The 27,710-nt window shown below is 37.7% G+C and overlaps 2 protein-coding genes across 2 annotated transcripts; one reads left to right on the top strand and one right to left on the bottom strand.

Moving 5' to 3' along the window:
- Window positions 1-701: 701 nt before the first annotated feature.
- On the bottom strand, window positions 702-11,870 carry WDR53 (WD repeat domain 53). The gene is made up of 3 exons (XM_024752136.1): window positions 11,734-11,870; window positions 6,118-6,613; window positions 702-1,486 (listed from the first exon to the last, which is right to left on the bottom strand). Exons 2-3 carry the CDS (start codon window positions 6,595-6,597, stop codon window positions 890-892), a joined length of 1,077 nt encoding a protein of 358 aa, XP_024607904.1. The 5' UTR covers window positions 6,598-6,613; window positions 11,734-11,870; the 3' UTR covers window positions 702-889.
- On the top strand, window positions 10,902-26,039 carry FBXO45 (F-box protein 45). The gene is made up of 5 exons (XM_024752107.1): window positions 10,902-10,994; window positions 11,758-11,932; window positions 12,018-12,262; window positions 17,956-18,312; window positions 22,808-26,039. Exons 1-5 carry the CDS (start codon window positions 10,902-10,904, stop codon window positions 22,991-22,993), a joined length of 1,056 nt encoding a protein of 351 aa, XP_024607875.1. The 3' UTR covers window positions 22,994-26,039.
- Window positions 26,040-27,710: the final 1,671 nt, after the last annotated feature.

Below are 27,710 nucleotides of genomic sequence, written 5' to 3'. Positions count from 1 at the left end.
AGAGTTCTCCACAAAAAAGGATAATGGTAACCAACAATCAGAATCTCTCTTTAAACCTTTGAATATAAGAGTAGGCAATTTAAGCAGAAGCTGAAAGGACATGCAGAGAAATCAGCAATCCAGGGCATGATGAAAAGAAAACTTACTCTCTACACAGTCTTGGCTTCTCTTCTCTACCTCTTCTACCTACCTTACATCTTCTGCTTAGTCAGAGTTTCTGCTTATTCATAACTTCAGCTTATTCTTGGTCCCATAAGCATCACAGCCTGGATTGCTTCGTAATATCCTAAACTGATTTGACCTGGAACACTTTTCTTAGAAATGGCAAAAGGTGATTGTCAGCAAAGCCTTCTGGGCTTTACACAAAACAAGCAAGAACAGGTTTCCTCTTTCAACTTGGTAAAGTTCCTCATGATATCCTAGGATCAGAAATTACTAATGTTATAACTAATGTGGTGCCCATATTTGGATCAGGATGTGGGCTTCCCTATGGCAGGAGGCTTGACAAGACAATGAAGATCCTTTGCAGGAAAGTAATCGTGCCTGCAATTTTCTTGGATCCTCAAGTTACTTAACATCTCTGAGTCTTGATTCCTGTGGCAAAAAATGAACAAAGTAACCCACTTCACTGATTTGGAATAAGAAAGGAAACATGTAAAATGGCTGGTACACAAGCAGTACTCAGTGAATATTAGTTCTCATTCTCCAAATTTTAATATGTCATTTACTATAACAAGTGTTACCCAATTATCTCCTTTTGCTCAAATGTTTTAAAATTTATATGATGGAATGGTATTATTTCCACATATGACAAATAGTTCAAACAAAGAATCAGGATTTTTTTTTAACCCATAAAAAGTTCTGCAGTTTTTCAAATGTTTTATTGGATTTAAAATTCTTTTAAAGGATATACAGATATACAATTAGTTTGATCAGCTACCAATATATTTTGGTATCCCTTTATTTTTGTACTCAAGAGCCAGTTCACTTTTTCTCCATGTTCAATACTTAACTTTGGTAAAATTTTGCCATGTTCGTCTTCACCTGCTACTGAAGCATGAGTGTTTCCACCCTGCTTGGTATAAGCTGCCCTTTTGGTTTTCTTCTTGTGGGTATGTTTTATAGGACTCTTCTGTTTTTTCTCAATTTCACTGCTTATATCCCACAACATTATCTTCCCATCATTCCCTCCAGTAAGCAGCAAATAGGATTCTGGCAGAAAGCAGACATGGCATACCCCTAAGGTGTGGCCTTTAAATCCCAGTTCCTGTTCACACTTGACTCCCATCACCCTAAAGATTCGAATCTTACCATCTTCTGCACCACAACTAAAAATATTGCCACACGATGCCACAGACACAGAGTGGGCTAGGGCAGGATTTAAAAGCTGACCAGGTGATTGTGGGTCTTCCATTTCTTCTGTTTCATCCTCCTGCAAATTTGTAATCCAGAGGGGCCGGGCTTTCTGAAGGTTCCACAGCATCACCTTTAAATAAGAGGAAGTTACATAGTTACGGTTCTAGTCAGTTTGTTTAACTAACATGCTTATTCCACTTCTAACAAAGTCATCAAAGTAGTCTGAGAATGGTTAGTAGGATACATTTCCAGCAATATTAAAAAGAAAAAAATTCAGATGGCACCATGACATGCCAGTGGGATGCAACCCTAGTGCCAAAACTAGAATGCCAATGGGCAGTAAGGAAGACAGAATTTAGAAAACAAGATCCTGAGTAACTTTCGATTAACAAACCCATTAAAGTGTAATCCAAATTCTTAAGCAGATGCCAGTTTCTTTGAGTCATTCTACCCTGATCTCTGCAGGTAAAATTGAAGATTATGAAATTTATTAATTTTCGTCTATGCTTGTTAAAGTAAAAATACCTATCAACTAAATAAACTAAACTAGAATACCACTGAAATCATTTTTATCTGGAATGCTTTTCCTTTCCTTTCACATTACCCAAATTACTCATCCTAGGGGCATAGCTCAAATTGTGTTCCTCTAGGAAGGCTTTCCTAACTATTCCAGCCCCCTTCTCTCTTTCCCATATTTAATCCCTGTTCTATTAATTGACATATACTACTAGCTTTTCAGTTTCTTGAGATTTAATTCATCTTTGCTAATGCCTAGCATAGTACCTGGAGAAAAGAGCAGAAATTCTAAACAAGTCTGTTTGCTTTTGTTTTTTGGAAGATTTTTAATCACAGTTTCAATTTTACTTAGCTTTTTGTTCTTGTTCCCTACCATGATCTTGGACCTACTAAGCGAATTTAAATTAAATGCTAATTAAAAACTGTTTAAAACAAAACAATAAACTCTGTGAACTGAGTTTACATCTAGCAATTTTCTTCCTGTAGCAACCAATTTGAAAAAGAAAATATTCTTCATACTTTCAGAGAAAACAGACAGCTGTATTTTATCCCCTAGTACTATCCCTGAATTATGACTCACAATTTAAAATGGACACTAGGATAAGCATGACCTTCTTTAGTCAAAAGCACAGATCTGAATTGACAAGATTACTACTGTTGATTATATTAAGGATTTGGTTTTCTATTCAAGGTAACTTCCTTTAACTCGGCCTACTTTCAAAAGAAGCAACATCTAGTAACACTTATATTCTGCTTATACTAGGGAAAACACTGAAAATCTCTTTGGATTGGATTTATAACATTATACCAAGAGGCCACCAATTGTTATACATATGGGTGAAGCCAAAATACTAATAAATTGAAATAAAGTAAAATTTTAAAAATCAGAAAATATAACAAAAATGAATGAGTAATAATACTTGAGGGAATTCCCTAGTGGCACAGTGGTTAAGAATCCACCTGCCAATGCAGGGGATGTGGGTTTGATCCCTGTTCCGGTAAGATCCCACATGCCACGGAACAACTAAGCCCGTGCACCACAACTACTGAGCCTGCACTCTAGAGTCTGTGCGCCACGACTACTGTAGCCTGCATGCCTAGAGCCCGTGCTCTGCAACAAGAGAAGCCACCACAATGAGAAGCCCGCACACTGCAACCAACAGTAGCCCCTACTCACTGCAACTAGGGAAAGCCCGTGTGCAGCAACGAAGCCCCAACGCAGCCAAAAAAAAAGAAAAACTTGACATGGCAACAATCTCTATAAAAAACCTGAACACAAGGAAAATGGACATTCCAAAATATACTAGCTTAACTGTATGGCAGGTATCCCCAAATTCTTTTTCACATAGCCCCATAATGCCTGGATTATATTTTCTGCCCTAAGACATCCAAACATGAACTACACCCAAAGTGTTTTCAGCAGCTTAAACATTTTTGTATTTACTTAAATCATCTAAACGTGTTAATAGCCATTTCAAATTGTACCAACCCAGCAGTCATTTCCAAGTGTTGAAGATTCCCAAATTGTTCCTGCCTGGAACAATTCCCTTTGTACTTCTTTACTCTTCCTAACTGCCCAAGAGTCCAAGGTATCTCACAGTTTCTCAACCACCTGATCAAGCAGTATCACCCTAAGCAAGAGAGGTAAGGTATTAAAGGGAAAGAATATTAAAGAAAATTGATTTGAAGGAAAAGTATACAAGCGTTCAGGGCTTAAGGTCCAATAAAACGTCAAAGGGAGAGAAAGTGGACAACCGGCAAATGTTCAGAAGTGAATGCAAGCATATCAAAGTGACCCTGCTCAAAAATTTCTCCTACAAAAACATTTCTTTCCACATAAAAGATTCATTTTCAAGGGGGTAAAAAAAAAGGCTCCTCTACTGTCCCAGTCCTTAAGTTCTGTACTAGAGATCTTTCAAACTCCAGAAAGAACAAACCTTTGAACCATTTATTTTCAAATGTGGAAATGAGAGAGAAAGAAAACCAATGTGTATGCTACAGAAATTCATGATGGCTTCAAATTTCCAAAGGTCCTTATAAGAAAAAACTATATTTGAGTGGTGGTACACATGTATTTGTTTAATGTTATTTTTTATACCTTATATATATATTATGAATATTATTTTGGGCCTATTTAATAAAAGATTAAGCAGTCTCAAGTGTCTTAATAAATCATACTTCATTCTTAAGGTCCCTGCCTCTTTGAGTAAGCATTGCCTATTTAATTTTATTTTTTATTTATAAAATTTTATTTATTTATTTATGGCTGCATTGGGTCTTTGTTGCTGCACATGGGTTTTCTCTAGTTGCGGTGACTGGGGGCTGCTCTTTGTTGCAGTGCGCAGGCTTCTCATTGCAGTGGCTTCTCTTCTTGCAGAGCACAGGCTCTAGGCACACGGGCTCAGTAGTTGTGGCTCTTGGGCTCTAGAGCACAGGCTCATTAGTTGTGGCGCATGTGCTTAGTTGTTCCACGGCATGTGGGATCTTCCTGGACCAGGGCTCAAACCCATGTCCCCTGCATTGGCAGGCGGATTCTTAACCACTGTACCACCAAGGAAGCCCGCACTGCCTATTTAAACCTATCTAAATCAAAGGGTATAATTTTTATAATTTGTATAATAACAAAGATAGGTGTGTTGAACCCATCTATTTTATGTGGCAATAATTCAATTCCTGCCTTGAGATAAAACACACTTGTTCAGAGAGAAATAACTCATCATTAATCTGATAAGAACTCCCTTCCACTATTATGCCTACATTCTTGGACTCCCCCATAGACTAGCTATTCTTAAGGTTTAGAAAAATACCAGATAACCAGGTTTTAAGAAATACTGATAAATTGGAAGAAATTATAGTTTCAACGTCAGTTAAAGAAGTAATTTTTTAAAAGCGTGGCTGTGTTATCTTAGCCACTGTTGTTACATCACAACCCAATGCAGAAGTTAATCTACAGTGTATTTTTAGCAATTCTTGACAGTCAAATCAAAATGCAATTACCAAAAAAAAAAGAAAAAAAAAAAAGCAATTACCTAAGCCTTCTTCTCACAAAACATTTATTTCCTATACTGTTCTCTAGCAGCTGCCTGCCACTAAACATTCTCATCTAGAACTGGAGGTAAAATGGTAAATTCTGGGTGCCTGCTTCTTATCTAATCTGTGATTGCTGCAAACCTAATTGTTTATTGCCATGCCTAGTAGTTAATGAACCAGTGATTGAAAACTGGTATAGCTTAAGGATGAAAGAATGACTAGTCAAAGAGACACTGTACAATCTGCCTACTTAAAACAGGTATCTGACTGGTTGGGTAGGTCTTTCTGCCCAACCAAGTAAGCAGATTATCTCCACTAGGATAGGAAATGTAGGAGGTTTATTAAAGTTTTGGACAAGACCTAGGAGTAGAAAAGGAGTTTAGAGGTTATGGGGTCACTATGCCTTGTAGGTATAAATGATTCTCAATAGAGGCACTACAAATTTTTGGTTGGACAATTCTTTATTGTTTAGGGGCTGCCCCAGCACTGCAGGACAACTACCAATTCTTCCTACTAAATGCCAGTAGTTTGCGGGGAGGGGCTGGCAGTCATAGTGACAACAACTAAAATTAGCCTCATTATTTCTAAATTATAAGGAGGTGTGGAGGGTAAAGGAGGGAATGGTAAAGACCACTGGCCAAGAAGTGGCCACAAGTCTTAGAAGATACTAATATATAGTTGGGAATGTAGATTAAATGCCTAGAACAGTGCTGGGGGAGCCCCTAAACAATGAAGCAGTGGGAAGTAGTAAATGTAAAGCAGTGGGAAGTAGTAAATGCTCACCAAAGAGAAGCCATGACTATTCTCACTCCAGTGATTTTTAGAGTAAAAACAATAATAGATCCAGGCCCTCCAACTTTTTTTTTTTTAAACAACAGACTTTGTAGAGAGTGGGTGATAAACTCTGACTTTAGCATGACTTTGTTTAAACAGATGTTTAGAATCAAATATTTGAATTCTCATGTTTTAGGAATGTCTTAAAGCATAGAGAAAGGAACAGTAAAAGATTAATAATTACTCTGTGAATAAAATCTACTAAACTTTGTCAAGTTAGCATTAAACATGCAGTAGAAGTAAAGCTTATGGTTCATAAAATACATAAGACATGTTAGTAGAGAATAGAAAATGGAAAGATATATTTAGCCCAATTAATAATTTGATTCTGTTACCAAATCGCATCTAGAAATTACCCAAGTACTCTCTGCAAGACATCACCTGCATATCCAGTCCACATGACACCAGGCTCTGAGGTCTTTGAGGCCGAAAAGCTACAGAAGAACAGATATTGGAATGTCTCTTCAGTGATCTGCTAACTTTCTTATTTTCCAAGTCTAGGATTTTGATTGTTCCGGAGTCATCAGCAGAAGCCAGAAGGTTTTCAGTTTCATTCAGTGAAACACAGTTGATTTCTTCTTCATTCGCATGAAAATCGTCCAAGGATCCTTTGAGAGACCTGACATCCAGTATGCTAATGGTTTCTCCATGTGAGGCATAAAGCTTGGTGGGGCAGGAGGGAGCGAATAAGACACTGGTAACATCGTCTGCCCCTTGGAAGCGTGTGTGTCCTAATGGAGTCCCATCTTCACCCCAAACCATGAGATCTCCACCTTCTGCTCCAGAAGCCACTAGCCCTTCTTGACTTGCATTCAGGCAGAGAACAGGAGAAAAATGTCCACCAGTCCACTTGACTGCCATAATGGCTCAGATGACTCTGTGAAGAAGGGGGAAAAATTATAATCTCGTGTTTTATCTAAGAACTTCACGAGAGACATATTCAATAAGCAGTATTTCATTTAAATATTAAAAGATATCTAAAAAACTCAATCAATAAAAAAAGACATTTGAAGATCAAGCCTACAAAGCCTAGTTGAACACAAGATTATGGTGCACCTGGCTGGCACATGCCTACATGGGCTTTCCTTGCAATCAGGGGCACAGGTAAGCCTGGTCGTCCAGCCTTTGATGTGAGGCTCACATAAGAATAAACAATAAATATATTTATTTTAAATTAAGAAAAATCCTTTTTAAGAAAGGGCTGCACAATCATCAGGTTATATCCTTTATCTGAATAATGTTTATAGAGAATGAGCCCTGGAACTAGACTCTCTGGGTTTGAATAGCTCTATTACCTATCAGCTGGGCAACTTTGGGCACATTACTGAATCTCTCTATAATTCACTTTCATTATTGATAAAATGAGGGTAATAATAACATCCATTTCACAGGATCAGATCGGATTAAATGACATAATAAATGTCAAGCACATATAACAGTGCCTGGTACATAATGAGGGCTCAACAAATATTACCACTGTCACTTTTCTTACTTTTATTAGGCTAGTCAAAGTGGCATCATATATACTACACAAATGGTCCTCAAAGTATAGTCTCCAGGAGCATTAGCATCACCTAGGAACTTGTTAGAAATATAAATTGTTGGACCCCACTCTAGACCCACTGAATCAAAACTCTGGGGTTGACACCCAGCAATGTATTTTTTGTTTTGTTTTGTTTTTGCAGTACGCGGGCCCCTCACTGCTGCGGCCTCTCCCGTTGCGGAGCACAGGCTCCGGACGCACAGGCTCAGCGGCCATGGCTCACAGGCCCAGCCGCTCCGCGGCATGTGGGATCTTCCCAGACTGGGGCACGAACCCGTGTCCCCTGCAACGGCAGGAGGACTCTCAACCACTGCGCCACCAGAGAAGCCCCCAGCAATGTGTTTTAACAAGCCCTCCAGGTGATTCTGATGTATGCTAGAATTTGAGAACCTGTACTACACCAGTAATCATCAGGGGAACTGGTTAAAAATGCAAACCCCTGGGTCTTACGATCGGAGACTAATTCAGTACATTATTTAATTTTATTCTCAAAACAACACTTCTGATTGGTAAATATTATTCCATTTTACAGGTAATAAAACTGAGTCTCAGAAATGTTAAATAATGTTCCCAAAGTCACCTGGCTCTTAGGATTTGTACTTGGGATCTAATATAAAGGGATCCTAAACTTCTAAACAATGAAGACCTTTTTCTAACAATTCTACTTGACAACAGGTTTAACTTGTTAGTATTCTTTGAAAGTGCAGAAAATGATTACTAGAAAGCTGCTAATAATTCATTACTGCTTCTAAATATATTCACATATTTTAATCACATTATCACCTACTTGAACTTATATAACAGTAGTACTTACGTGCAAAATTTAGTTTCCTGATACGCTAGGCAGCCTGTATCTATAATTGTAACTGCCACATAATACTACCCCCTCTCGTAACTACCTCCTGTGCAAAGCGAAAAAGGAAATAGGGGCAATTTCTACAACTCTAAGTGGTCAAAAGGAAGCAAACAAATCTATCTAGATAAATTTAATTTTTCATTCCACAAGACAAGGGAGAATTTATCTAGTAAGAAACTGCCATAGTTGCTTTACTATTTTCAGATACAATACCTGAATTTAGTTCAATTGTACAGAGATAAATTTCCTAAAATTGTTTTGAAAATAATTTTAAAATAATCTGGTGATCTGCCTAAAATTTCTATTCCCAACACAAAGGTTATTTCCTCCACTTTTAGCCACACACACAAACAAAATCACTAACTAGACTGCAAAAAATCACCAATCTAATAGTAATCGAAGTAACAGAAACAAGATCACAAAATCAGCAATTTTCATACAGATAAAATGGAAAAAAGACAAAAAGATACATTTTTAAATTTCAGCAGAAGCACTCAATTAGTAAACAGAGGAAACTAATTAAATAGAGACTGAAACAAGTTTTAAAGGAGAGGTTTGGAGAGGAAATAACTCAAAGGGAGATAAAGACAGGGAACTCTGGTGGTTTGATTTTTGCCAACAAGTACTGAAATAGTAGTTAAATAACAAAGACTTTTGCCAAATGTTCCAGATAAACCAAGGAAAAAGGACACTTAACACAATTTAAAATGAAAGGTATTAATATTATTTAGGCTTAGGAACTGTCATTTGTGGTGACTATTGATTGATATGATAAATACAATATCCTACCTTAAAATATGAAATTTGAATTAATCACTGAAAAGTTACAAATCGTTTTATTTAACTCTGTCATGAATCTTTAGGGTATTGACCACTTATTTCCTAAGTCAGAGTTTTAATTTTTCTACAATTAATTATCTTTAAAGTCCAGAAGTCTGCTCCCTACAGCTTTAGGATTTTGTGTCCATATAGGTTTTGGATCCCTGTTGGGATATATTAGGTTTTTGCTAAGACAAGAATGAGGCAGGGTTTCTAGTACTTCTATTTCTCCATCACAAATCTACTCACAAGGGACCTAAGTAAATGCTGACTAGCAGACAAAAGTTTTAGCAGGTTTTCTTCCTAATATAACTCTTTTCCAGAAAAGATTAATTCAATTTTAAAGATACATTTGGTTAAATTCACCCCAAAGTGTGAGAAGTTAGGCAATAAATGAATTTTGTACTTAAAGAGACTATTATAGACAACGCCACAGTTCCTGTAAATTTTTCCATAATGGAAGCAGTAGTAACTCTTGGACTATTACTCTCAGAAGTCCAAGGTCAGCTCTACCTTAACCTCTACGCACCAGAGTAAAGAGCAAATTAAACTTCTAATCTCTACACCACATGGATGATATTCACCGATCACCTAGCTAGTCAGAAAAATTAAAATAGAGACCTATTATGTGGAATGTTAGGAAAAAGAGTTGAGAAAGCCCCAGAAATCCATACATTCTGAGGCTTTTAATTTTATCATGCAGAGTATTGATCAGGGATTCAACGAGAGCCCCCCAGATCACCTGTTTACTTAGTCTACAAAATTAAAATTATTTGTTATTATTTGAAACACATTCGAAGATCACCATCAAGAAGTGTTAAACAATCAGACTGCTGCGGTATGAGGTAGTGGGAAAAATTAACTACATATGGGTTAAATCAAAATAATCTTTCAGAAATGAGTTGGCAAGCCACTGTTTCTTGTTTTTCTTTTACTGGGACTGGAAAGCCTACCTGGAAATAGCTAAGTGCCACTATCCCCACACTCAGGTATCAAGTCAACTAGCTTTTCTCTTAGGTAGATGACTAAAGGGTCAAGCACAGTAATTAATCATATCCCAGTGTGAATTAGTTTAATTAGATACTGGATTCCTTCCTTCTTACACCTAATGAGATCATGGAGTGAGAGGGGGCGAGGAAGGTGGGGTACTATGAGAACATTTTTATAAAGGGTGCAGTGCAAAGATGGAAGTTCTAAACAGTGAAAGGGTAGAAAAAGGGTACTGAACATGGCGGAGGGGACATGATCAGGAGGGTGATGAGCAGGCAAGAAAGAAAAGGAGGTAGTGATAAAGGAAATCCTTTCCTACTTTGAAACCCTACCTGGGCCACTTGGGGGGTACTTTGCCACAAAAAGTCACCTCACTGAGTGGACAAGATGTGCCAGAATTATTTCATCAGATCCTTCAAAGGCTCTACCTCACACCATGGCAGACAGGATAGAGGGCAATGTCTTTAATAACTGAATGCTCTCTACTCTAAACACTTACTCCTGTCATACCTCCATGTATCCATTTGTCCTTTTCAAGTGTCTGTGCCTTTAAAGCTATTCATTCTGTCTGTTCTTTGTCCCCTTCTTGGATGGACTGACTCTACTTATCCTTGAAGCTGTAAAAGAAACTTCAGTGCCTTTCCAGACAAATCTTGGACCGTCTTCCTTTGATGGCTGAAAGCTGAATAATAAATAAAACTCCGAAGCCTGACATCTAAATAATGTGATAGTCACTATCACTGTAATAAGTATAGGTCAACTTTTCTTGACATGTTTGAGTTTTCCAAAGTTGGTCTCGATGTGGAGAAGCTAGATAGCAACCGAAGAGGCTGAAGGGCTGTGGCACTGGCACTAGTAAGAATGAAAAGTATCTGGGTTACTAAGCTTGGAGGAAAAAACATCTGGGAAGAAGGGACTGGCAAGTAATAACCAAACACCACCCATCAGAGAGTAGAGATGGTAGGTGCTGTTCTTTTGTTTTTACTGGAGAACAAGAAATTGACTATACACAGCAAGGGAGCTTTTGGAAAGATTGCTTACTACGTAAAGGCAAGACAGTAGAATTGACTACTAAAGGAATCTGTGAAACCTATTATTATAATAATTATCTCATAGTTGTTTAGAGAGTTATATAAACACCCCTGTAAAGGGCCTCAGTCGGTTGCCTGGCTCACATGATAGATATTATTTTCTCGTACCAAGCATTCTTTAAAGGCTGTCAGAAAACGTTCTGGCCACCTAGGAAAACGCAATATGACTAAATAATGCTGAAACTCTTTCCCTTCCAAGAAGCCTTATATAATTATAGCCTCCATGTCATTCTCCCTATTGGAATGTCTCATTGGTTAAAAACACACTGCTTTAATTCGCCTACCAATCGTGGGTTAGTAGGAAAGACTAGGAAAAGCCACATTTTGTCCAAAAGAATGTAGCACTTAATAAGCACTTAAATGGCACTTTAAGGTGATCCAAACACTGGGGGGTGGGGAAGGTGTTCAAATGTGGCGACCTCACATGCTGTATACACGCTGGGACACACGTTCTGATAAGCACTGGTACTAAGGGAGAACAAGAGGACCTGACCAGAAAAACACGACCTCACCTTAGGACTGGCTAATAAGGAGAGAGAATTTCATGCGTTAGATTGGAAAGATGAAGCAGGGACCCAAATGACTCAGCGAAAACTTATAGGAAAAGTGGTCCAGAAAAGCCGACGCGAAACCACTAGATTAAAAAAGGGAAAAGGCACCGGAGGATAGCCCGGAACCCACCGGCGATAGCCTCATACCTGCGCTTCCAGCTTCTCTCCTAGGCGCCTGATGATGACCTCACCCGTGGGCGCCCAATCCCATCTAGCGTAGTGGGGGGAGGCGCCTCAGCCAAACAGTCACATCCGGGGCCGAGAGGAACCGCGCGAGCTGGGCGTGCGCCCTTGCTTCGTGCCCTCAACCCGCATGGCGGAGGCACGGGCGCGCCGCCGGGAGGCCGTGCGAGTCGGGCCGTTCCGGCGCCCGCGCTGAGCCGCGGGGGAGGGGCGGGGGACGCCCGTGCGGCCGGTGCGTCTGCCCTCAGTGAGGCGGGGCGCGTGGCTGGCCGCCGGGGCCGGGGGCCGGCTGCCCAGCCGGGTGCTGGAGTTGGTGTTCTCCTACCTGGAGCTGTCCGAGCTGCGGAGCTGCGCCCTGGTGTGCAAGCACTGGTACCGCTGCCTGCACGGCGATGAGAACAGCGAGGTGTGGCGGAGCCTGTGCGCCCGCAGCTTGGCAGAGGAGGCTTTGCGCACGGACATCCTCTGCAACCTGCCGAGCTACAAGGCCAAGGTGAGGGAGCCCCGCGCCACGCCGCTGCCCCCGGTCCCGCTTGTCCGGGCCGCTCTCAGTGCTTCTCAGCTAAGCTTTGGAGTCGGAAGCCTCGCCTCACCATCCCGCCTTTCCACCGCTCCAGTCAATACCTTACCTTACCTCCCCGCGCCATGAAGATCCTCTTCTCTTTGGGTTGAAGTTCTGCTCCTTAACCCACCCCACTTCCGCGATACACTTTTTGAAGGGCCAGGTGGTTTCCCATCCCTGTTTTCCGTCACTCATTCTACTTTTCACAGTCTTTACCCTTAAAAACAGACCACCTCATTGTTGTAGGTTTCAATACTCTCATCCTATTTTTCTCCCTGCCCTTTATTAAATCACCTTGGCTGCCTTAACATCGGCTTAGTTTCTCAGATCTTTGCTTTCACCGCACCTTTTCCAAGCTGATTTATAATCATCTTTTCTTTATTTTTGCCCAAGCACTCTTTAATTCCCTCCACTATGTTACAGGCTTATAAATGAGTGTGGTCCAAGGCATCGTGCTGACTTTCAACATAGAGGCTTTAATAGAACATCCTCCCATCGGCACCACTTAACAGTCATAATACTGCCATGTCCCACTATTATTAGCTACTTCCTTGCCACCTTTTTCGTAGTTCCACCTTGGTGTTGTGTCTCTTATGTTCTATTTGTCATCTAACATGCTGATTCCATTTTTGCTGCCTTTTTTCCCCTGCCAGATTCTTGTGATTAGTCTTGCTTTCATATGCAAGTAAAAATGTCAAGTAGCAGATAATGGTAGGACTGAGAGGATTCTTCAAGCAATATAAATAAAAGGCCTTAAACTTGGGTTCAGTTTGGATGGAAACAGCTCTTCAGAATAGCAGTCACCAAGAGCATATATGAGACAGGATAAAGTCTGACCTAGAATATGGTAAACATAAAAATACATTAACAACTAAAAAGGGAAAACATACCTTTTTAATGTTAGACTGCCAGTGGGGCCAGAATAAGGAGTAAATTTTTTCTCCATGTGAAGTAGATGTAAAATGTATTCTTCTGTAATAAAACAGGTTTTAGTTTAGTAAGATAAGGAATATCGCTTTTTAATATGTCAACTGTCAAGTTGTTTTTCTATTAAATGAAATAATGTTAATTTGCGAGGACAGTATTTGTACATGGTAGATTCTCAATGGATACTAGTTGTAATTCATATAGTAGAGTGCAGTAGATTGCAGTTTTGTCTTACTGTGCCTGATAAACGTGTAGATTTCATGAGTCTTATTTTTTACTTTTCCATAAAGTTTATTGTTTTTACTTATTTTAAATTAAGACATTTTTGTAATTGGTCTGTAATAGTCATGTTCACATGATTCAAGATTCATATAATAATATGTAATAGATAATGTAATTCATGTGAAGAATACATGATTCAAAAGAAGCAAAGTGATGTAAAGCAAAATGTCTTCCTTTTGTCCTTATACCACCACCATCCAGGTTGGAGGCAACCTATGTTACCTATTTCTTCTGTATCCTTCCAGAGATATTTTAGGTTTCATAAGTTTTTAATACTTTGTATGCCTTTGTACTACTTGCACTATAGGTATTATAGACCTGTACTAATCACATGTACATTCAGATACTGCAGGACTTTTCTTGAATATCTTGAAGATAAAAGATTAATTCAGAAGGAGTCACATAGCCTAGTAGGGAAGTCCTCAGTCTAGTAGAGGAGAAAAAAATGTATAGAAATAACTAGTGGTTATTAGTTAGAAATGGTAGAAATTGTTGCTAACTGTTAGAGATATAAAAATATATATATACTAGAAGTTTACTGAAAGAGATTTACAAGTTGAGTGGATGATTGTAGAAGGTTTGGGGTTGAGATTGTATTTGAGCTGAACTTTAAAGATGGGGAGAATGTGAACATTTTACTAAGAGGAAGTACCCTGAACAAAAGCAAGGCAATGGAAAGCAGAGGGTTTGTACAGCATATATTTTTATTTAAAAAAATATGAATGTTAGGCACTATGCTCAGTTTTGCAGATGCAATGGTGAATAAAAACAGATACAGACTCTTATGGATGCCTTGCCATATGGCACTTACAGTCTAGTGCAGGGAAGTGGGTATTAATCAAATAGTCACACAGTTGTAAAATTGCATTTGTGTTAAGTCCTACGAAGGATGGATACATGATGCTCTGAATGTCAGTAATGGAGAATTTGAACTAAGTAGGGAGGTCAGGGAAGGCTTTCTCTGAGGAAATAATGCATGAACTGAGACCTGAATGTTAAGGATAAATAGGCCAGACAGAGAGGAGCCTTCCAGGAGGGAACCTGATGAGTATGAGGGACAGAAAATAATCAATGTGGCTGGAGCATAGACAGCAAAAGTGAGGCACGTTTGAGAAAGATGGAAGAGGTGGACTGGGGCCAAACCAAAGGAAGCCATTTTAAATTGTAAGCAAAAGGGGGTTAGGAGTGTGGGGATTGGTGATGTGATATTTTTCCATTTTTTAGAGGTTATTCAAACTTAAGAATGGAGAACAGGTTGGAGGGGGACCTTAGAAATATGAGTATTAGGAAGTATGTAGTAAAAGAGATGGGGAGAAATTTAGAATAAATTTAGGAAATAAAATCTACAGGACTTGGCAATAGATTTGAAATAGCGGGGAGGAAGAGGGAGGTGCTCAGGATGACTCCTAGGTATCTGGCTTATATGATATAGGGATTACCTCGGCTAGATTTTGGATGAATAACAATGAGTTCAGTTTTGGTAGAACAGAGTTTACAGTGTTTTTAAGACATCCAAGAGTTTTCAGATAGGCATCTGTTACAATTTGTAGCTTGGAGGAAAGGCTAAAGATATAAAATAGTTTAGTTAGATTGAACTGTGATAGGAAATATGATTGTAAAGGTAAGCTGAAACTAGATATATCATGGAGGTCCTTGACATACAGCCTTCAGTCTGTAGTTTGGGCTTTGTCTTACAGCTGGAAAACACAGAAATTTGAACAAAGGAGGGACGAAGTAAGAGCTGTGCTTTAGAGAAACCAGTCCATAAGGTGAATTCAGGAAGGCAGGGGTTGGTGCCTATACCAGAGGTACTTAAGACCAGAACGAGTGTATAGAGCAGAGAAGGGGGTGGCTGGGAGAGGAATTGCAAGAAAACAAGTCCACATAGGTGGACAGCTGACTGGGTGAGGTGGGATGAAGAAGAAGGAAGGGTCAAATAGGATTTCCAGGGAGCCTGGGTAACTGAGAAAATGATGAGAACAGGCTTGAGATAGCATAGAACTGGAAAGTATTTGGAGTTGTCAATCTAATTAGGATTTGTCTTCTTTTTTTCTTTTTGCGGTACGCGGGCCCCTCACTGCTGTTGCCTCTCCCGTTGCGGAGCACAGGCTCCAGACGCGCAGGCTCAGCGGCATGGCTCACGGGCCCAGCCGCTCCGCTGCATGTGGGATCTTCCCGGACCAGGGCACGAACCCGTGTCCCGTGCATCGGCAGGCAGACTCTCAACCACTGCACCACCAGTGAAGCCCCTAGGATTTGTCTTCTTTTTAAAAGTTCATGTTTTACATATTACTAAGTAACATCAGTTATTCCAGTCATACTTGGCATCTAGCTATAATTGTCTAAATTTCAGACTTACATCCTAAACTAGGTCTTAAAGCTGTTTGCTATAATGCAAAATCCAGGTTACGCATGAGACTGTGTAGCAAGAACTATAGATTGTTTTTATTTATTTGTGTATTTATTTTTCCATTTTATCTGATTTTTCACATTATCTCTAAAAGATAAGGACACTTAATCACAATACCATTAGTACATCCAAAGTATAAAGAAATTAATGATAATTCCTTTATATAAAAAGTTTGGTGTTCAAATTTCCAGTTGTCTCATAAATGTCAAATGTTATATCTTTAATTTTCAGTTTATTTAAGCAAGATCTGTATAAAGTTCCCATGACAAACAGTTGATATGTCTCTTAAGGCTATTTTAGTCTACAGATACACCCTCCATCTCTCTCACCTCTTACCCCGGCAGTTTATTTGTTGAAGAAACCAGGTTGTTTACCCTGTAGAGAGGTTCCCTCAATCTGGATTTTGCTGATTTCATTCCCATGGTGTTGCTTAACATGCTTTCTGTCCTCTGTATTTCATATAGAAGTTTGATCAATTTAGGTGAGATTAGATTTTTTTCAAGATATGTTTTACTAGAGTCAAATGGTTGAGGTGTGTACAGCACTTTTAGGTGCTTAAAAGTGTGTTATAATAACAGATCGGAAAAAATTTAGGTATACTTCAGGTTTACATCCTGTTTATGAAAATATGGGATACCTGAACCAAGGAGGTTTTTTGTTTTTGTTTTAATCTGTCCTCTGGAGTACAACAATTAAACAGTGAAGTACTTGCTAATGGTAAATGAGAACTGGATGAGGGGACTGGATGCTTGACTTCTCTTTGGGGCTCTTGTGCTAACTACCTGTTGACTTTACGCCTGTGTCCCCATCCCTGAGTTGAAGTAGGTGAACTTTAACGTCTTTCCTAATGCTGAAATTCTGTGATTCTGGAGTTGATTTCTCAGGTTAACTAAAGCAATAGGTCCCAGCCTTCAGCTGCTTTTGGGTTGTTTGAATAAAGAAGGGATTTTCTAAAAAACGTACAAACTAAAACCTATAAATTATTAAAACATGAGAGAATGTTATTATTTGTACAGAGTAGCAATTTTCATATTGTCTTTATTTTGGAAACTTAAAAAACTGGTGATTACTGAAGGTCAACTATCCTGTCCTGTCAGTGGTAGCTGCTGTTAATGACTATCTCTTTATAAATTTTAGTGATTGAATTTATGCTATCTAGGGGATTATTTGATTTGGTAAAATGAGAGTGGTGATGTCTCAGTGTATGAGTGATACCTAGCAAGGAGGCTGTGGATCTAAGATAGTTTGTGGTTATTAAAATTTTTCATAAACTCTAGAGCTGATATGCCTAAGTTCTCTATTTTACTTAAAATACAGTTCTTTTTGGTGGCAGCATTGCCAAAACGAAAACTGTGCATATCTTAACTTTTTAATGTAAAAATATCGAATATAAACAAGAGTATAGAAAATAACCTCCCTATACCCATCACGAAGCTTTACCAGTGATTAATTCATGGGCAATCTACTTTCATGTCTACCCTTCCCACTCTCCCATTCCATTCCTGGATATTTCAAAGCAATTCCCAGATATGTCACCCATAAACATTTCAGTACTATCTCTAAAATATAAGGATTCTTGTGTATATCTTTTGATGTGTTAAGAAGTCTATTTGGAGAAATTATACTGTGGTTTAGAATTTTAGTCAATAACGAAACAGCTGGCAGTTTTTTTTTTTTTTTTTTTTTTGGCACCGGGCCCTCTCACTTTTGGGCGCTTTGCGGGAACCTCCCGGACCGGGGCACGAACCCGCGTCCCCTGCATTGGCAGGCGGACCCTCAACCACTGCGCCACCAGGGAAGCCCGGCAGTTTTATTTTTAATGTTGCATAGTTTATTATGTTAGGATTCCATGCTGAAACGTGAGCCATTTTTGAGAAATAATTACTGTATTACTTAAAATATATAACTTTATTGTTTAAAAACATGTAGCCTAAAGTTTGGGTACTTTTTAATGTTTAAGAAAAATTAAATTTCTATTTCTTTTGTGTGCTTTCCACCTTTTCAGATACGTGCTTTCCAACATGCTTTCAGCACTAACGACTGCTCCAGGAATGTCTACATTAAGAAGAATGGCTTTACTTTACATCGAAACCCCATCGCTCAGAGCACTGATGGTGCAAGGACCAAGATTGGTTTCAGTGAGGGCCGCCATGCATGGGAAGTGTGGTGGGAGGGCCCTCTGGGCACTGTGGCAGTGATTGGAATTGCCACAAAACGGGCCCCCATGCAATGCCAAGGTTATGTGGCATTGCTGGGCAGTGATGACCAGAGCTGGGGCTGGAATCTAGTGGACAATAATCTACTACATAATGGAGAAGTCAATGGCAGTTTTCCACAATGCAACAATGCACCAAAATATCAGGTGAGGAACTGGCTTAATTTGTTTTAAATTTACAAAATTTTATATAGCAGCATTATTTGTCTTTTTGGTAACTTTTAAATAAATAGTGTAACTGGCCTTTTTTGGCTACTCTGACAATAATCTTTAGTATCTCAGTATTTGTTTCCTAATACATATTCAATCTGAGCAATCTGTCTTTAAATCAGGTTGGCAAACTTTTTCTATACAGGGCCAGATAGTAAATATTTTAGGCTTTGTTGTCCATACTGTCTCTCACAACTGTGCAACTATGTTGTTATAGCACAAAAGCAGCCGTGAATTATGTAAATGAATGAGCATAGCTGTATTCCAGTAAAACCTTATTTATAGACTGCAAGCCAGATTTGGCCCAGGGGCCATAGTTTGCCAACTTGTGCTTTGGATTGTAATCTTTCTTATATCATGCACATCCAAATTTACTTTTTCTGGATACCTCACCCCCTCACCCCCACAAATGCTCCTGTGTGCATGTGCACACATACTTACCCTCTGCTACTTATTAATCTGGATTGTATTTAAAGCGTCTGGAGGTGTCAGCAATTTCCATAAACATAGGTGAGTTCAGGCACACTACTGCATATTTATTTATTTGGCCACCCCGCGCGGCATGCGGGATCTTAGGTCTCTGATCAGGGATCGAACCTGTGCCCCCTGCAGTGGAAGCACGGAGTCTTACCACTGGACCGCCAGGGAAGTCCCAAACTACTACATTTAAAAATTCTTTTTTAAAAAAATATTTATTTATTTATTTGGCTTCATCAGGTGTTAGTTCTGGCACGCAGATTTTTCGTCGTGGCGCGCGGGCTTCGTGGTCCCATGGTATATGTGAGATCTTAGTTCCCTGACCAGGGATCAAACCCGGGTCCCCAGCATTGGAAGGCAGATTCTTAACCACTGGACCACCAGCGAAGTCCCTAAAAATTCTTAGCCTTGAGCCATACTCACTTGATTCTAGGGTCATAATTATAGTTCCTATTTGTAAAAGCTATATGATTACCATAGATTCAGCAGAGTGTAAAAAATAATAATCTGATAAGAACTTGGAAATTTTAAGGAATTATAGATAGTACATTTCAGAGGAACATGTGGTTTGAAAGCTCTAGCCTCAGTAATGACCTCAAGTGAGACATAATAAAGTAGAAGAACTAAAATATATCCCATTTCCTGATGTATAAAAGCCTGGAAGGATTTTCTTTCATAGAATCCTTTCCTTACTGTCCTTTCAGGCTCTGCAGATGCCCTAAGGAGAACAGACTTAATAATCATTGAAGATAAAGACCTATGACTAACCTTGTGACTTTGTAGTGAAAGTCCTTTATTCTTTGTTTTTCAGAGAACATACTCTGTATGATTTCAGTCCCTTTAAATTTATTGCAGCATGTTTTATTCCCAGCATATGGTTTACCTTGATAAATGTCTATGTATGCTTGAATATATATTCTGTTGGATAGAATAATCTATTAAGGACAGCTAGGTCAAATTGGTTGGTAGTGTATAAGTCTTCTATCTGCTTTCTGTATTTTCTTTCTACCTGTTCTTTCATTTACTAAGGAGTATTAAAATCGCCAACTATAGTTGCTGATTTATCTACCTCTTCTTCCAGTTTTGTCACTTTTTGCTTCATGTGTTTTGGAACTGTTATTAGGTGCATATACATTTAAAATTGTTATATCTACCTACCTGGTTAACTCTTTTATCATTATGAAATGACCTTCTTTGACTCTAGTAATATTCCTTGTCTTTACATCTATTTTGTCTGATATCAATAAAGCCAATCCAACTTTCTTATGCTTACTATCGCAAAGCACCTCTTCTCCCTCATCCTTTTACTTTTAGACTATCTTTGTATTTAAAGTGGGTCCCCCAGACAGCATGTAATCGGATCTTGCTTTTTATCTAACCCAGTCTCTTGATTTGAGTAGTTAGTCCATTTATATTTAATGTAATTGTTGGACTGCTTGATATCATCCTTGTTTTTGTGCCTCTGAAGCTGTGTTCTTTTTTTCTCTCTTTTTTGGATTCATTACTTTCTGTTGTTCTGTCTTCAAGTTCATAGATTTTTTTCTTCTTGTCATTTGAACTCTGCTATTGAGCCAGGCTAGTGAATTTTGGTTATTGTGCCCCTCAGTTCTAAAATTTTCATTTTTATAGTTTCCATTTCTCTACTGAGATCTCTGTTTGTTCATTTATTAATACTATATTTTTCTTTAATTCTTTGGGTATATTTTATAACTACTTTAAGTCTTTGCCAAATCCAGCATCTAAGGCCCACTTGGAGTCTGTTTCTACTGACTGCTTTTTTCTCCATGAGTATGAGTTACACTTTCCTGTTTCTTTTCGTATCCAGTCATTTTTTAAATGAAAATTGGACATGGTAGTGACTCTGGAATGTTTTGTTTCTTTAGAAGCTACTTTGTACTTCTGAAAACTGTAGGTTTTCTTGTTCTAGTAGGCAGTTAACTTGCCTGCACTGAAACTATACAGCAGCTTGTGTCTTTATTCAGTTTTTTTGGCCTCTAGCTGCTACTTTTTCTGCCTGGTTCCCTGGGGGTTTCCCCTGTGTTTGTGTAATACAGTCATCACATGAGGATTTGGGCAGAGTTTATTTTCAGATTTTGGGGCTCATCCTCTTTGTGGTTTTTTGCTTGCAGTGTTCCTCTAAGTTTCCAGTTGCTCTGCTGTCTCCAAATTTTGTCCTCTGACACCTAAAACTGTAAGACTGTCTTTCTGCTCTCTGTGCTATGTGTATGTATGCTGTATACTCAAAGGTAAAGCAAACTTGCAGATTTCACTTGGAGTGGTTCTATTTTGTTATTTTCATCTTCTGTAAAACAGGGATAACTCCTAGGATTGATATGAGAATTAAATGAGATAATATAAAATCACTCAACAATACTCATGAAAATATTAGCTTTTATTTCCTTTTTTTTTTTTTTTTTGCGGTACATGGGCCTCTCACCACTGCGGCTCCTCCCGCCATGGAGCACAGGCTCCGGACGCACAGCCCCAGCGGCCATGGCTCACGGGCCCAGCCGCTCCGCGGCATGCGGGATCTTCCCGGACCGGGGCACGAACCCGCGTTCCCCGCATCAGCAGGCGGACCCTCAGCCACTGCGCCACCAGGGAAGCCCCTAGCTTTTATTTCTGATTTTTGCTGTTGTTCGTGTTTTGTTTGTAACAGTAGTGATGATGGTGCTTTGGAGGTTCTTAAAATGGGGTTAATCTGTGAGTTGGGCAGAGGGAGAGAAAAAGTAGATGTTGGTAGTTATTTGTGATAGGAAATACAATGAAGGAAAGTAATGATAGCAGCAGGGGGTATCATAATTGGGAAGTATTAAATTATGATTTTTGATTGCAAATGTTAGGACTTTCTGCCTCCAAGTATATAGATGCAACAGCCTTTAATACATGCAAATTATAAGGATAAACATGCTCTTTCTTTGTTTACTTTTCCAAATGGGAAGAGAAATGGGTAATTGTGCTTCCAGTTTAGTTTAACAATCAGTACTGCTATTTTTATAACAAACGGGTGTTTCAGAGTAGTGGACCACAAAGTGATTGTTTAATAAGCCTATTCTGCATCTTTAGAACCTATAGTCAGATTTGGCTATTCATGATTATGTAGGTTCCATGTTGTATGTAGAACTGCTTTGTAAATTTTAAAGGTTGTGGAAGTGTTTTATTATAGTAATTTTTTTTATTGTGGTAAAATATACACAACAATCTTTATTCTTTTAACTATTTGTAAGTGTATAATTCAGTGGCATTAAATACATTCATAATGTTGTATAACCATCATCACTATATATACCCAAAACTTTTTCATCATCCCCAGCATAAACTCTGTGCCCACTGAACAATAACTCCACATTTCTTCCTCCCCCAAGCCTCTGGTAACCTCTATTCCATTTTCAATCTATATTAATTTGAATATTCCAGGTGCTTGATACAAGTGGAATCATATAATATTTGTATTTTTGTGTCTGGCTTATTTCTCTTAGCATAATGCTTTCAAGGTCCATTCATGTTGTAGCACATACTAAAATTTCATTTCTTTTTAAGGTTGAATAACATTCCATTGTATGTATGTACTATAGTAATTTGAGAAAATTTAGGTAGCCTTTTTTGGTAAAATATGCCAAGTTATAGATTTTAGTGGTAACCTTCTTAAGAAAAGTCTTTAAAAAGAATAAATAAAATCTGGGGACTGTTCAGGAAGAATATTTAAATTTTCAGTATTAAATATAAATCCCACACAAGTCTTAAGTTTTTTTTAAAAAAACTATCAAAACAAACTTTTATGATGAAATTGATGTATGTTCTTTTTCTAGATGTTTCTCCCTGACCAAATAACTTTTTTGGTTTTTCTAGATAACTTTTGAGATATACATATTCTTAATAATATTTTCAACTTGATTACATCTAGCTGTGCCTTTGATGGGTTTTCTTCTTACCTTCTTTTGATGTCTGTTTGCAGATAGGAGAAAGAATTCGAGTCATCTTGGACATGGAAGATAAGACTTTAGCTTTTGAACGTGGATATGAATTCCTGGGGGTTGCCTTTAGAGGACTTCCAAAGGTCTGCTTATATCCAGCAGTTTCTGCTGTATATGGTAACACAGAAGTGACTTTGGTTTACCTTGGAAAACCTTTGGATGGATGACAGTGGCTTTCTTGGGATGAAAGACAGAGTGGAGGAGATACCTGCTTATGGAAAGTAGAATCATGAAGTGACAGTGTCATACATGCATGCCCAAGAAACATCCTGAAAAAACACATGATATTGTTAACTGGAGAAGCAACTCTACAGCAGAGATTATCTTAGTGTTTCCTCTTTTCTACTGGGCCAGAAAAATCCTCAGGGTTGCAGCTGGTTGAGTGGGCAGTTGACATATGCATGTTTCAACAGATTTTGTCTCTAAGTTAACGATGTGATATTTTCAACTTTTAAGGTGAGATCTTAGAGATGGTGTAAAAGGGATAAGATAAGGAACTAGCAAGAGTTTTAAGTAGTGTGTTTGTGAAGAAAGACTGATCCTGTTTTACAACTGCCTGTTTTTTCTCCAGACCCTTTTTTCCAGCCAGCTTGACTATTAGAAAAGTATGAAACTGGTTGGATTTTATTTAATATTTTTAATATATTGAGAAGCATGGTCTGCCTGGACTGCACTTCTCTAACGGTGAGATATAAAATTGTGCAGCTATTTTAAAAGTTGTATATACAATATGTGTGTAAAAAAAAAAAACTGTAAAAAAAAAACAGGACAAAGGAGTTGCTTTGTTCTAGTTCAGTTTCTTAAAAACCACTACATGGTACAAAATTAGAATAACATTTAGGGACAGTTTGGTAACTACAAAGAAGAAAATTTTAAGAGGAGATGTGTTGTATTGGCTCATTTTGTATTATATTTGGCTTACAGTTTCCATGCCTATTACAGTCTGATTTATTTTTTTAACCATCAAAATTATTATACAGATCCCTCAAATCTCCAGGCTAAGATTGAGGGAAGGCAAATCTATTTCTAATCATTCATATATCAATAATAATAATAATGTGCATCTTATAGAATCTGGTTTTATTTTTTGACCTTGCAAGAAGGTGTCTCATAAGAACAGAGAACATTGCCATTTGTTCTTATAGGCCTCAAATATGAAAGCTGTTAGTCACAGACCTTAAGAAAATAATTGATCAATGGTCCTTTTATTTTGTAACTTTATAATGCTGTAGATATTATAATTTTTAAATTTCATATTGTTTACATCATGCAACAATCTAAGCCTCAAACTCTTCATTGGGGTTGTCAAGAAAATGTTTACTCATCCATCTGAAACAGTGCTAACCTGAACCCAGCTTAAGAATGTTGTTTATCTCATTATAAATAATTGCCCCCATGGGACTTGAAATAAAACACCTTATGCTGGAAACTTCAGGTTGGTGATATTTTGAAGGTTTTATTGTAGAAGAGTTTAACGTTAATTCCTATTCAGAATTTTTGACTAAGAAATCTGATTTCACTAATAGTCTTTCAAATTAATAATTCAACGTACATGAGCTGAGATTTTCTTTTGTTAGAAAGGAAACAAACATCTTTCTGTATGAAAGTATAAATTGTATGGTTTCAGATACATCTTTGTGATAAGAAGTGACTAAGGCAAGTGGAATCTTTGCAGTTTTTAGGTTTTGCTGTATGCATATTTTGTTTCGAATCTAAAAAAATTAGGGACAGCAAGCATCTGGCTGTGGTTCTTGGGTTGCTCCTTGCGAGTTAATATTATCAGTACTCCTGTGAAACAAGGGATTTCAGTCATGAACAAAGATTTCATTTTTGCCACCTGAAAGGTTTACAAGTATTTGTTGTGTATTTGGTGTGTTGCTTAAAGGTGTAATCTGTTAAAGATCCTTTTTGATATCCACATCAAGAAAGAAACCTCCTAGAAACCATATTTAATACTACAGAGTGAAATTATATGTTAAATGTATTAGAGAACATAGCTGCTACAGAAATTGATTTTTCTTGGTGTAGAAAACTCAATTTGGCAAAGTTTAAAATTTAATTAAAGAAGAGATCTGGTTCAGGATAAAGATTGAACTAGTTAGAAAGCTGTAAGGTCTTTTAAGCACTTGTTTCTTTTTCAGATTGTGATATGGTCAATTCTAAGAGCTTTTGCTCAGAGTTTTGTTTATATCTTCTGTTTTGTCTTATTAGTAAACATTCATTTGTAACAAAGTTTGGAAGGTGCTGAATGGAAAATGGAAACACATGGTTATTGCATATTGAACCTAGAATCAAATGATTGCCTAAATATTTAATAACAAGCCATTCTTGTCTCAAAGACTTAAATTCTTTAATATCCAATTTGCAGATTTTATAAAATGGAGGTTCATATTTAGCATGAGCATCAGGGGAATGAAGAGCCTTCATTTATAACCTGGTAAATTAATTTGTTACTGGAGACCAATAGTAGTTGTACAGAATACTAAGACAAACTGTTATAATGTTTGAGGAAATGGAATCTCTTTTTCATTGGTGCTGAGAGAGCACTTAGGTAGAAGCCAGTTGCCTCTGAATATTGAATATAAATCATCTAAACCAGTGGTTCTCAACCTTGGCTATAGTTTAGAGTCACAGGCATTTTGAAAAATATTGATGCTTGGGTCCCATACCCTAATATTCTGATGTTGGTCTGGGCTATGACATGACCATAAGGATTTTTAAAAACTTCTTAGGTGATTTCAATATGTTGCCAAGGTTGAGAACCACTGATCTAAATTCACCTTAAGTTTTCTCATCTGCAAAAAAAAAAAAAAAAAAAATCCTTGCTCCCTCCCTTCACTACCTCATAAGGATATTGGGGGTAAAGAAGAAAATAATGGGAAAGTGCTTGTGCTGTGGATAAAAAGTGCTATTGAAAGGCAAAGTTATATTTGTTGTATTTCAGCTGAAACTATGATCAGGAAGAAATGTGTAATTGAATTTGCTCTGTTGACTTTGGAAACCAGGAGCACTCTCTTTGGTTCTTAAATTTAGCAAAGCATGCAGATGGGTAAGAAAACATTACTATTACTCTTATTCATTCTATGGTCTTCTGTCATACTTGGGATAGGCTGGTTTAATTATCTGGTTTTACACAGGAAAGAAGAAATATTAAGTTTTAACGTCTGTAATGGTCAATGGCTCACAATTCATTAAAACTTTTCATACAAAGAATTCTGTGGTTAATATATGTCATTTCTTAGTTGCCGTTATTTTTTCATTACCTGACTTTTGAACATTGAACCATTTATTTCACCTCCTTCATTCTTACTCCTGTAAGTTTGGATATAGATTTGATAAGGCACCTAAAGCAAGTAGGTGTTGCTCAGTTGAATACTTCAACTCATGGTTCCGTGATTAGGCATCTTCCGTCTTTTAGATATGATTTGACCTGGGAGAGAGAGTTTTTAAAAGAACAGAGCCCTAACCCACATAGTAGGTATTACAATTAACTTTTCATTTATGTCTCCAAACTGCTGTTTATATAGACTGTAATATTTATATTTTTGATCGTCTAAAAAAATGAACAGTTTGATAAGATAGAAACTTGAATTTTAAAGATGAGTATTGAGATTACATTCTAGAAATCAAGACCACCACTTTAAAGCCTTCCTGAAAGGAACAGTTCATACCTAACCCAAATGCTATTCTAATAAAGCATTCCTCAGTTTCTCCAGCTGAATGTAATCTCTCCTTCCTTGAAATTTCCTTGTCTTTATATTTATCCATACATAGCTCATGCTATATTACTTTGTACCTTGTATAAATTTATTTATATTTATTATTTGTTTATGTCTTAGCTCCCCTAAACATCTTAAGAAAGAACCTCTGATGGACTCATCTTTATGCTCATGTTATCAAACCCAATGTAGGAAGAAAAAAAGCTCTGAATTTACAGACGATAGTAACTAAAGGTAGATGAGAAAAATTCTTTTTGTATCCTATCCGAGTGAAGCAAATCTGAGGCTTGTAAGGAAGAAATAGTGACTGTGAATGCATTTTAGCCATTCCCCTTTCTTCTTAAATATTGGTAAACTCTGATACTTAGTTCTTGGTATAGATTTCTTATTTGTTTAGAATTAGAATTCTGTATATTTTTTGAAATTCTTTTTTGCTTTAGTTTCTTAATAAAAAATTAAGACAAACATTAATCACCTGTGATTGCTTACATTTAAAACAAGGAATTTTTTAATATATTGGTCAGAAAGAAAAATGGTAATACCTTAGTAGTCAAATGTGTTGATGGAATTTACCTATAAATTCCATGCCTTTTAATAATGGAATCCACATTTTCCATGTTTAGAATGGACCATGGCCAGGGAATAATAATTCACTAGACTCCTGTTTCGCTATCGCCTCCACCCCGAGCTAACAGTTGTTTGATAATGCAGTTTGCCAAGAGTTATGAGAAGCAGGCATGGCTGAACAAATGGCTCCTGTGATCTAAAAGCTTAAAAGAATCAGTTGATCATGTTGCTGAAAGTTGCTTGCTGTATTAATATGTTAAAATTTATACAAAGAGTTTTAATTTTCTAAAGGAAAATTAAGTAGGTGTAAAATTTCTGTATCCTTTTGTTTAGTGGGAAGAGATACCAGGGACAGCTTTACCAGTCTGTTGTCCTAATTTCTTTTTTGAACCCTCCCCCAAGCCATTTGCTTTTTATTTAATGTAGTCATTAACATATTTTTGAGAGCAACATGTTCTCTACTTTTCAGAATATAGTTTGTTGAAAGAAGTAGCCCCTCAAGATTTACGATTGTCATTGTTCCGCTTCTGTGTATAGGATTTCATGATGAATGAGTGACTCAAGAAGTAAGAATCATTTAGAGAGTTTTCCTTAGGTC

The sequence above is a fragment of the Neophocaena asiaeorientalis genome, unplaced genomic scaffold, assembly GCF_003031525.2.
Source record: "Neophocaena asiaeorientalis asiaeorientalis breed wild unplaced genomic scaffold, Neophocaena_asiaeorientalis_V1.1 scaffold293, whole genome shotgun sequence".
NCBI classification, from domain to species: Eukaryota; Metazoa; Chordata; class Mammalia; order Artiodactyla; family Phocoenidae; genus Neophocaena; species Neophocaena asiaeorientalis.
The sequence above is the reverse complement of the archived record's forward strand: the minus strand, read 5'-3'. Positions and strand labels throughout refer to the sequence as shown.

Excerpts from the sequence above, each read along its gene's own strand:
- WDR53 (XM_024752136.1), bottom strand. The coding sequence starts at position 6,597 with ATGGCAGTCAAGTGGACTGGTGGACATTTTTCTCCTGTTCTCTGCCTG. Across the intron at positions 1,487-6,117 it reads CATGTGGACTGGATATGCAG|GTGATGCTGTGGAACCTTCA; the intron begins GTGATGTCTTGC and ends TCTTATTTAAAG.
- FBXO45 (XM_024752107.1), top strand. The coding sequence starts at position 10,902 with ATGGTAGGTGCTGTTCTTTTGTTTTTACTGGAGAACAAGAAATTGACT. Across the intron at positions 10,995-11,757 it reads AGATTGCTTACTACGTAAAG|GCGCCTGATGATGACCTCAC; the intron begins GCAAGACAGTAG and ends CTTCTCTCCTAG. Across the intron at positions 18,313-22,807 it reads ACAATGCACCAAAATATCAG|ATAGGAGAAAGAATTCGAGT; the intron begins GTGAGGAACTGG and ends GTCTGTTTGCAG.